At 38.5% G+C, this 11,370-nt stretch overlaps 1 protein-coding gene across 1 annotated transcript; it reads left to right on the top strand.

Moving 5' to 3' along the window:
* Nucleotides 1–2,344: 2,344 nt before the first annotated feature.
* Nucleotides 2,345–4,567, top strand: LOC121238097 (scarecrow-like protein 9). The gene is made up of 2 exons (XM_041134953.1): nucleotides 2,345–2,891; nucleotides 3,043–4,567. Exons 1-2 carry the CDS (start codon nucleotides 2,345–2,347, stop codon nucleotides 4,512–4,514), a joined length of 2,019 nt encoding a protein of 672 aa, XP_040990887.1. The 3' UTR covers nucleotides 4,515–4,567.
* The last annotated feature ends 6,803 nt before the right edge of the window (nucleotides 4,568–11,370 follow it).

The raw sequence follows: 11,370 nt of genomic DNA, 5'->3' as shown, positions 1-11,370 counted from the left end.
AAGTTGATATATATGTCAACGTATTTGGTATGAGGTTGATTTTCTTATGGAAAATTGGTGCCAATGAAACGCAGGAGAAACTAGGTCCTTCCACAGTCAAATCTGCTGATCTTCGACTTCAACGCCAATATTGTCTCATTCGCAGCTCCTAGATAGCTCCTTCCTCGATCGGGTCCTCAACCTCTTTTTTTATTTTCTTTTTTGTTTTCCTTTTTTTTTTTTTTTTTTTTGGAGTCCTGCCCTTTTAATTTCAGATGAAAGGAATCTTCTCTGGCTGGCCAAAATGCCAAATAACCTTACATTTTTTTCTCTGAAAAGAGCCATGGAACAGTCTTCCTACCAAAAGCAAATTAAACGGCCTCGTTTTATTTTGTCCACTGTAGAAATAATTGGTGGTCCGCCAGTCTGTGCCAATCCAAAGTTGAAAGGTACTAGATCACCATCGTTAATTTGGATACCAAAATCGATCTCATCAATACCATACAGTACTCTGTAGAATTTTTAAGGCATGAATCGAGCTTTGTTCCTATATTCCATTAATTTAAATTTAGTGAATACAAAATACATATCCAATTAATTTAAAATTTCCATTCTTTTTATAAGTTTTCACAACATATATTTTCTTTTAAATTTCTCAACATATGCATGCGATCCTTAACTTTAGAATATTATATAAATAGCTAATTTTGATCTGATCTCTTCGTTCAAGCAAAGTTTATGAAGTTTGAAAATCAATTTAAGTTGCTTAGCCATAGTTTTGGAGACTGAAATATTAATCATGCTAACATATATTACAATTATTAAAGGTTCTACTTATTGCATAATGCATCAAAACATGCATGCTAACTAAATTACATAAAGCTCGCCTTTTTCATTTAATAAACCTAGCTTGATGGATAATTATCTCAAAAGTTTAATATATATATATAAGAAGAAAGAGAATTTAGTCATTTGATTATTTGTGCCTTATAGCTAGAATCAGTACAATATATATATATATATATATATATATATATAGAATGTGGGGACTTCCATTTTATAATGAGAAATTCTCTAGCCACAAAGGAATTATACAAAAGCAATCTCATAAACTGATGTGGCTTAATATGGTTTGTCAGATTATAAAGTTAATTTTATTATAAATTAGATCTAATTGATCAAATGAAGTCACGTCAGTTTGTGAAATTGTTTTGCATAATTCATGTAACACTAACAGTACTCTTGTTGCCAACTCAACGGACGTGCATGAGTAGCCATTAATGCATATATTAATATAATTTGTTTGTTTTTATCCCCTGCTAGCTTGTTTATGATCTTATTATTATAAGTTTTTATATACATCTTATATTGTATAATTATTCAATCGAAATGATAACTTAAAAACTTTAATCACTTGCCAACATGGTCATGATCAGCAAAAACCAGCATTGATTCTTAATATGATAGCGAAAGAAAGTATATAAAAATTAAACAGGAACTCTAGCCGTCGCATGGTATTCGTGTACGCCTCCTAACTAAAAAATGACTTGGTTTTAACCTCTAGTTTTAGACGTAATTAGTTGGTGTGGATGCTCTGACTTTCACCTTTCTGTAATATTATTTATTCAGCGAGGCCCTAGGGCTTACTACTGTTCTGTCTGCACGTACGTACAGGTTAAAACGATGTGCTGTTGCAGTCAATTTTGGTGGACGACTCATGTCTTATTAAAGAAGCTAGAGCTTTGCTCCTACGAGCCAGTGCATGTCCTCAGGTTTCTCTGAGGTATGGCGTTCTGATCTTTTGTTTCTTTAACTTATTGATTGTGCTTTCTATAAAGCATGTTATCATGCAATTCATGTGTTTTGAGTTATATCACATATGATCTTCATCTCATTACAAGATGTCTAATATGTTCGTATTATAACTTCGATCTCTCCTTTATTTGAAGGTCCATTGCTATTCCTAGCTCTACTATATGAAACAGGTCTCTAAAACCGCCATTGTTCAATAGAAGATAGGGTTGTTCCTCAACCTCAAAGTTTTACTTCCTGATGCAATCGAACTGTTGCAGTTAGGATTGATCTTGAGACATAGAAACGTACAAGTAATGAACTTAATTAACATGGCATATCCTTTCATTCTTATTATATTTCCAGCTTCTGGTTTTTCCAACTTAAATCTTCAATTGCAGTTTATGGTGTACGTGTTTGCAGGCAGATGTATATCTAATATTCAAATATAGTCCTCGTTTTTCTGAGTTTATATGAATCTGTATTCTGTCAAGTCTATATTTTGCCGATTATTTTTTTGTTTCCTGAGGCTATATTTTGCCAATTTATTGAAACTCCTTAAAATAATAGTTCCATGGCTCTTTCTTTTATTCTTTCAACTGATACAGGCCCTAGTGAATTTATATCACTACCTTCAAACATGAGCTCAACTGGAGGGCATCATTCAGAAGAAAGCGACTCTCCCGTTGCTGTTTTGAACTACATAAGCCAGATTCTTATGGAAGAAGGCCTGGAGAGTGCGACCTGCAGGTTCCCTGATGCTGCTCTTCAAGCTGCTGAAAAACCCTTTTATGATGTACTCGGTGAGAAATATCCATCCTTAATCAATCAAATCCCTTCCCATCAAAATAGAGTGAGCACAGTGAACAAGTATAATTGCTTTTGCAATTATTATGGTTGCAAGAGCATTGTCCATGCTAATAAAGCTATTGAATCCAGCTTGATTTATGATCTTTCTCAGCAGAAGTCCTCTTGTGTACTAGCTCCTCCGGCTGAATTCACCTTCCAGTCCAACTTCCAATCCAACTCCCTGTCCTGTTTGCAGTCAATCAGCCTTCCAAGCAACTTTGGAAATAACATTAATGGTTCGGCCCCTCCTCTATGTACACCCCTAGCTCCAGGTTCGATTAGGGGGAGCCAATTTTTTCTGCAACCTAAAGATGTGATAAAGGAAACTTGGGGATTTCTTCCACATGGCCGTAAGCATGATACGAGTTTAAGTTTCGAGAACAACAGATTATTCCCTCTAGAGCTCATGGAAAAAAAATCCAGAACCAGTGGTGGATGCAGCGGAGAAAGGTAAGAGGGATCACTCACCAGGTGGAATGGAATGGAAAGAAATGATCACCAGTACTATTATCAACTCGAGTGTCGAGCCAAGAAGCTGGAGATATAAGCATTTGGCACTAAATAATGAGGCACCTGAGCGATCAGAGATGTTTGAGAAACTACTGCTATTTAGCAGTACTGAAGAAGGTGAGTTTGAAACCTATACTCTTGAAGCCTTAATGCAAAATGGACGAGGAACGATGTTACATCAGGGTGGAAAACAGATGGGAGCCAGAAATGGCAGAACTACCGGCAAGAAAGAACGGGCGAATAAAAGGGATTTGGTTGACCTGAGGAGTCTCCTCACGCACTGTGCAGAAGCAGTGGGAGGCAACGATCTCAAGGGAGCAAATGAACTACTATTGCAGATTAGACATCATTCTTCTCCTTCCGGTGACGGGTCCCAGAGGCTGGCCCATTGCTTTGCTAACGCTCTTGAGGCACGCTTGGTTGGCAGTGGAAGCGAGGTATATGCAGCACTCGCTGCTAAAAATATATCTTCTCTTTATATTTTCCAAGCTTTCAGGTTATTGCTTTCAGCTTGCCCCTTCATGAGGATGTCCACTTTCTTTGCAACCCAAACGATCATGAACCTATCAAAGAAAGCAACTAAGCTCCACATCATTCATTTCGGTATTCTGTATGGTTTCCAATGGCCTGACCTTATCCAAAATCTCTCCGAAAGACCTGGTGGGCCTCCCGTGCTGCGCATTACTGGTATAGACTTTCCCCAACCTGGTTCCAGGCCAGCAGCGAGGATTGAGGAAACAGGGCGTCGCTTAGCAAGTTATTGCGAGAGGTTTAAAGTCCCTTTCGAGTACAATGCCATAGCACAGAAATGGGAAACTATCCAGTTGGAAGACCTCAAGATTAACAGAGATGAGGTGATAGTCGTCAACTGTTTATACCAGTTTAGGTACTTGCAGGATGAGACAGTAGTGTTGAGCAGTCATCGTGACACTGTTTTGAAGTTGATTAAGATGATAAAACCAGATGTTTTTATCCATGGAATCGTTAATGGATCCTATAATGCTCCATTTTTCACGTCACGGTTCCGGGAGGCACTGCACTACTTTTCTGCATTATTCGATATGCTTGATGCCAATTTACGCCGAGAAGATCAGGACAGGATGGTGTTTGAGCAAGAGATATATGGGAAGGAGGTTTTGAACGTCATAGCGTGTGAAGGAGAAAAGAGGGTTGAAAGGCCGGAGACATATAAGCAATGGCAAGTTCGGAATCTGAGAGCTGGGTTGAGGCAACTTCCATTGAACCAGGAGATCATGAAGAAAGTGGAGACGCAAGTGAAGCTGTGTTACCACAAGGATTTCTTAGTGGATGAAGATAGGCATTGGATGCTACAGGGATGGAAAGGTCGAATCCTCTGTGCTCTCTCCTGTTGGAAAACTGCCTAACATGTTTATTTATTTTTTCCTCCTTTCAGGCCGGATCCTATTAATCTATATGTCTTCGAGTTTTCTTTGTATAATAACAAGTCTGCAGTTTGTGTCATTGCACTGTGACATCTTGATCAATGGATTGGCCATTTTCTTTGGTTCGTACTACGTGCCCGTAGGATGTTGCTCTGGCTCAATCCCTTAGACTTTCATCATAGCAAGAACGTGTAGTTATTGACGTTTTGTGTTATATACACACGTTTTTCTTTTTTCGTATGCTGCGTTATAATACGAGAGTTCTATTTGATCTACAATGGGTTCTGGAGTACTTTGATTCTTTAGTAGTCTCTGAATTATAAGGTCAACATCAAAACCACCGTCAGTATAGCTAGTTTTCGATCGCGCAAGTCTCAAAAATGATGATAAGCAATGGGAAAAAAAGGAAATATAATTTCAAACAGATAACTGATCAGTGTTAAAATTTTAATTTTTTTTAAATAATGAATAATTTTATATATGAAAATAAATTAAAATAATGATGCTAGATACAGTTATATGTGTTAGAAGATACAGGCCAAGCTACAAGTCGTACTACAGAGGCTTCATCAGTTTCTCATATTATAGCTACAAGTCGTTGTAGATAGTGGTTGTTGTTTGGTTATGATATTCTTTGATTTATTTCATTCTTTTATATTCTTCAGCTGGCAATAGGACATGGGGATTTCTTTTAGTTAGCTAGCCTCCTTTTCTATATATATTAGCTTTTGGTATCTTGTCGAATATATTTATTCAAGAGGAATACGAAGATTCCACACACTTTTTAAAATAAGTGGACTCCATTATTAAAAGGATTAGTTTTTTTGTATAAATTTTATATTTATTTATTATTTTTTAAAGAATAAGCGATGCTAGTACATTTTACAACTATAAATATAATTTTTCTAAGATTAATGCACGGGAGCAATGTAGTACTCGGATGGTGGGGAAGCCTCTTTTGTTTCCATGTCACATCCATATAGCTAGATGGGATGAATACGGTCCATTTTAAGCAATGTATTTTTGAAAAATTCGGAAACTTTTAATAAATGCGAGTCAAATTGAAGATGTAGGCCAGCAGCCATACACTGTCAAAAACATAATCATTGGAGGTTATTTTCTGGACTTTGGAGGATGTATAGTACCATACGTTAATTGTCATAAGGTCAATATCCGGTTTCAAAAGCGAAACCTATTGTAGGGAACCTGGAAAAGGTCAAAAAGAGGTCCACATACGAGTTTTCTTTCCTTCAATTTGTTTTCTTTCGGCTCGATGTGGCCAGCATATATAATTGGTCATTTTTCTCTTAGTGGATCAGGACAAGACTTGCTCTTGTCGAGAAATTCGTCGATGGACCTGATCTATCTGTCACGCCACAATCTCTTGCCTTTTCCGACCAGCATTCACAAAGCAAGTAAGGTAATTTATTAGAGCTACGCAAATCTCGCAGATATACCCGCTTCCCGTATCCGCAACATTTCATGTTTAGCTGTATAGTTTCTTGATTGATATTACCATTTACACTTTTCTTCTTAAACCCACCATTTATGAGATTTTGCTACTTGCTTTGTATTATAAATCTACATGTAAATAATGAAGAAATAATAGAGTTTTTATGTTCAATACCATGTCTCTTGTTTCTTAACATGGTATCAGAGACATTTGATCCTCTCGTTCATTTTATTCCCTGCCATCCATCATGTCTGCAACCTCTTCCAATCATCTCGAGAATTCTCCATACCTTCTTCACTCATCAGACCATCCAGGTGCCATTCTTGTCTCCACACCACTCACTAGAGACAACTATCTCACATGGAAGCGAGCCATGAAAATGGCTCTCAAAGCCAAGCACAAATTCAGTTTCCTCAATGGCACTCTTTCCACACCTACCGATCCTCATGAGCTCTCCCTTTGGGAACGTTGCAATGACATGGTTTTGTCCTGGCTCCTCAACGCCATTGATAAGTCCCATATCTTCAGTATTATTTACAGCAACAACCCTCGAGAGGTATGGCCTGATCTTAAAGCTCGGTTTTCTCAAAGTCCCAATCCTCATATCTTCAAACTAAAATGTGATGTCGGTCTGCTTACGCAAGGAAGTATGTCGATTGCTACTTATTATAACACCATAAAATCTTAATGGGATGAATTAGCAAATCTCATATCACTCCCTCAATGCACTTGTGGTGCCACGAAATTCCTTCAACAACATCAAAAAACTGAATGTGTTTTTCAATTCCTAATGGGGCTCAATGATTCTTATGCCTCCATATGCAATCAGATACTTGCCATGGACAAACTCCCTACTGTCAGCAAAGTTTACTCCATTCTCAATCAAGAAGAACGCCAACGATTCCTTCACCTTCCACCTCTGGATACTCTTCTCGTTCTACAAAGTCAAAGGGACGTGGATGTGGTCAAACCAAGTGCGAGCATTGCGACAATTTTGGTCATTGGAAGGATACATGTTATAAATTGATCGATTATCCTCCCAATTAGGATCATTCTCATGGCACTCAACGCACTCATAATGGAAAATTAGGGTCTTCTCACATTGCCACCAACGCCACGAACGTTCCAAGTTCAAGTGCTCCTACTGAGAGTTCCATTCATGGCCTCACTGCTACTCAATATTGTCAATTGCTGGACTTACTCATTCTATCTGCACCTACATCGGCCAATTTTATTGATATTTTTTCTTCACCATCTTGCCAATGGGTAATTGATAGTGGTGCTAGTGAACATATGACTTCATTATCTTCTCTTTTCCTCAATTCTCAACCTATTGGTCATACTAATCCTATTCAACTTCCCGCATGTGAGATTGTTCCAGTCACTCACATTGGTCTTGTTCACATATCTGAAAATTTATCATTGGATAATGTCTTCTATGTTAATGATTTTAATTTTAATCTCCTCTCCATTAGCAAACTAACTGAATCTTTGAATTGTGTTGCCCTATTTTTTCCTACATTTTGTGTCTTCCAAGACCTACACATGAGGAAGTTGATTGGAATGGGTGAACTTCGCAATGGACTCTACTACTACAAACCCATCCACCCTAAGGTTTCCTCCACGTTTCATACTCACCACACCATCCCTTCTTCTTTATGGCATCAATAGTTAGGCCACCCCTCGGTTTCATGTTTGAATAAGGTCATAAATTTGTCTAGTAACCCTTTTCATTGTGATGTTTGTACTCGAGGAAAACAAACCCAACTCTCATTTCAAACAAATTGCAATAAAAGTGATTTTTCCTTTAATCGTATTTATTGTAACATTTAGGGTGGTTATCCCACTCCTTCCATATCTGAAGCACATTATTTTTTAACTATATTGGATGATTTCTCACCTTCCACGTGGATTTATCTTATGAATTTTAAATCTGAAACTTTCACATATCTTCAACATTTTCATGTCACAAAATCAATTTCAAGCTTCCATTCATCACATTCACACCAATAATTGCCAAGAATTCCTATCTCACAACATGTAACAATTTTTCTCCCAACACGGGATCATTCATGAATGCACTTGTATTGACACCCCACAACAAAATGGTATTGCAGAACGTAAGCATCGCCATCTTCTTAATGTTGCCCGATGCTTACATTTCCAAGCTAACCTTTCGATCTCTTTTTGGGGAGAATGTATCTTCACTGCTACTTATCTCATCAACTGAATCCGGACCCACCTTGGACAACAAATCCCCATACAAACTCTTATACCACAAACCTCTCTATTATGCTCATCTTTGTGTCTTTGGGTGTCTTTGCTATGCTCAAACTTCTCGCTCCAACCGTGATAAATTTTCCCCAAGAGCTGTGATATCCTCATGGTCACAATGCCTATCATGTTTATGACTTTCATACCCATCGCATCTTTGTTTCCCGTGATGTTACCTTTGTCAAATCTGAATTTTCATTCCAACATCAGTCTCCTACCGGCCGCCCCCCCCCCCCCCCAAAAAAAAAAAAATATCCCCTTCTATTCCCATCTCTCTTCTGGACCTCTCAATCCCCCTTCTTCTACCATTTTTCCCACTTCCCACTTCCCACAACCCCTGCTCATACTCCCTCTATTCCTTCCCCATCTCTCGATCTTTCCCCAATCACACAACCAACCTTGTCTCGTCCTAAGCGCACACTTACATGTCCTCAATACCTCAATGACTATATATGTTCTCTCTTACTCCATGAGTCCAACTGAAATTCCCTTTCTGATTGCTCCTCACCAAGTAATCCTCTTTCTCTCGCATGTTTTCTTTCCTATACTCATTTAACTACAAACATTTAGCTTTTCTCTCAGCTTTGTCACAACAAGATGAACCCACAACTACTCCCAAGCCATACGACATTCTCCCTGGCGTGATGCCATGGCTTCTAAAATTCAAGAATTGGAAGCCAACAACACTTGGGCTCTTCAATCATTATCTCACGACAAAAAACCCATTGGTTGCAAATGGGTCTTCAAGACTAAACTCAAGGTCGCCGGCTCTATTGAGAGACATAAGGCCCACTTAATCGCCAAAGGATACACTCAGGCTAAAGGCCTTGATTATCACGATACCTTTGCTCCCATGGCCAAACTTGTCACAATCTGACCTCGATATTGCTGCTGCATGTCGATGGTCATTACACCAGCTTGACGTTCACAATGTCTTCCTTCATGGTGATCTAGACTAAGAAGTCTACATGACTCTTAATTTAGGATATTCCCCGAAGGGGGAGAACCAAGTTTGCCAGCTGAACAAGTCCCTTTATGGACTTAAGAAAGCCTCTCAAAATTGGTTTTCCAAACTTTCCTCAGTTATTCAATTGGCTGGTTTTACTCAATCTCATGTTGATCACCCTTTATTCACTCGTTTTCATGGTTTCTCTTTTACCATAATACTTGTCTACGTCGATGATATTCTTCTTGCAGGTAACGATTCACAGGAAATCTTCACATTCAAGCAGTTTTTATCTCAGAAGTCTCACATCAAAGATCTTGGCACTCTCAAATATTTCCTCAGCTTGGAAGTGGCTCGCTCCCCTATCGACACTTTTCTTAACCAATGGAAGTATGCTCTTGACATCTTGATTGACAATGGACATCTTGGCGCTTGTCCGTCATCTTTTCCCATGGAGCAACATATCAAACTCACTGATCAAGATGGTTTCCTCTTGTCCGATCCTAGTTGCTACTGTCGCCTTGTCAGTTGATTGATTTATCTCACCATCACTTGGCCTGACATTGTTTGTGTTGTTAATATCCTTAGCCAGTTCATGCATCAACCTCGCAAGCCTCACTATGATGATGTTGTTTGTGTCCTCCGCTATATCAAGTATTCTCCAGGGGCTGGTATCTTCCTCTCATCAACATCTGATTTCCAAATCCATGCCTACACCAACATCGATTGGGCCAGTTGCTCCACTACACGTCGCTCAACCATTGGTTACTTCATTCAACTTGGTTCTAGTCCCATTTCTTGGAAAATCGAGAAACAAGTTACTGTCTCCCAATCCTCAGCTAAAGCTGAGTACTGCGCCATGGCCACCACCACTTTTGAATTAGTTTGGTTAAAACCGTTACTTCATGATCTTCATGTCCCTCACCCTCAGCCCATGCACCTCTACTGTGATAATCAAGCTGCTCTCTATATCGTCGAAAATTCAGTTTTTCATAAACGCACCAAACATATTGTCGAGATCGACTGCCACCTTATTTGTGAAAAACTATGAGATCATGTCCTCACCACTGCTCATGTTCCTTCAGCACATCAGCTTGTTGACATTGTTACCAAAGCTTTGGGATGTGAACAATTTCATTACCTATTTGGCAAGTTGGGCATTTTAAACCTTCATGCTTCAACTTGAGGAGGAGTATTAGAGTTACCGAAATCTCGCACATATACATGTTTCCCGTATCGGCAACATCTCATGTATAGATGTATAGTTTCTTGATTGATATTACTGTTTACGCTTTCCTTCTTAAACCCACCACTTATGGGATTTTGCTCATAGGTTTGTATTATAAATTTACATGTAAACAATGAAGAAATAACAAAGTTTTTATGTTCAATACCATGTCTCTGGTTTCTTAACATAATTGGTGACGGAGATTGTTCGGTAGGGATTCTTTCGATCGTCAAGTTAGATTATTTTCCTTTTACTAGCCTTTTTTTTTTATAAGTAATACTATATATAATTGTAAAAAAAAAATTTTAAAAAATGATTTTTTCATGTGCATCTTAGATTTACCTACATTTTAACAAAGAGGATGTAAAAATTGCACAATCTAAAATTGCAAATATAATTTCTCATACCCAAAATCCTAAAAGTGTTCGAGAATTATGGAAGCGGTTGTTGTGCTTTCTGAGCCGTTTACAACACCCCTGATATTTTGGGATCTTCTTCGGTGCTATGTGTGCTCGTGCTTGTTGGGCTAGAATGAAATGGGCTCTCTTTTCTGATGGGCCACTTCAGGTTTGGGCCTAAGTTTGTGCCCTACGCATAGGCTAGTAGATCAATTAAAGTTCTCTTCAATTACAAACAGATAATAAAGACAGATCCCAATCACTATTATATAACTCCATTAATAAATGTTTCTTCTTAAAAATAAAATTACTACATATTGGTCACCAAGACTCAGCCGGCCAGGCCGCCTAATCTGCACGTCCCGCTAGGGGTTCCTCCCTCCTGTATACTTTCTTCTCTCGCCCTCTCTATGCTTCTTCTTCCTTTCTCTCATTTCTTCTTTCCTAGCCTCTAGGCTATCTTCTTTCTTCCCTTGATGCGTTGATTTGAGCCATTGTGGGGGTCTATGAAAGATAAAAGAGATTTGACCTGAGGTAGA

Source organism: Juglans microcarpa x Juglans regia, chromosome 7D (assembly GCF_004785595.1).
Source record: "Juglans microcarpa x Juglans regia isolate MS1-56 chromosome 7D, Jm3101_v1.0, whole genome shotgun sequence".
Lineage (NCBI taxonomy): Eukaryota > Viridiplantae > Streptophyta > Magnoliopsida > Fagales > Juglandaceae > Juglans > Juglans microcarpa x Juglans regia.
Note: the sequence above shows the minus strand (reverse complement) of the source record. Positions and strands in the feature narration are given on the sequence as shown.

Bases quoted from the DNA above. Each gene is read 5' to 3' on its own strand.
- LOC121238097 (XM_041134953.1), top strand. From the start codon at position 2,345: ATGGCTCTTTCTTTTATTCTTTCAACTGATACAGGCCCTAGTGAATTT. The intron at 2,892-3,042 runs GTTCGATTAGGG...AAAAAAATCCAG, and splicing joins ATGTACACCCCTAGCTCCAG to AACCAGTGGTGGATGCAGCG.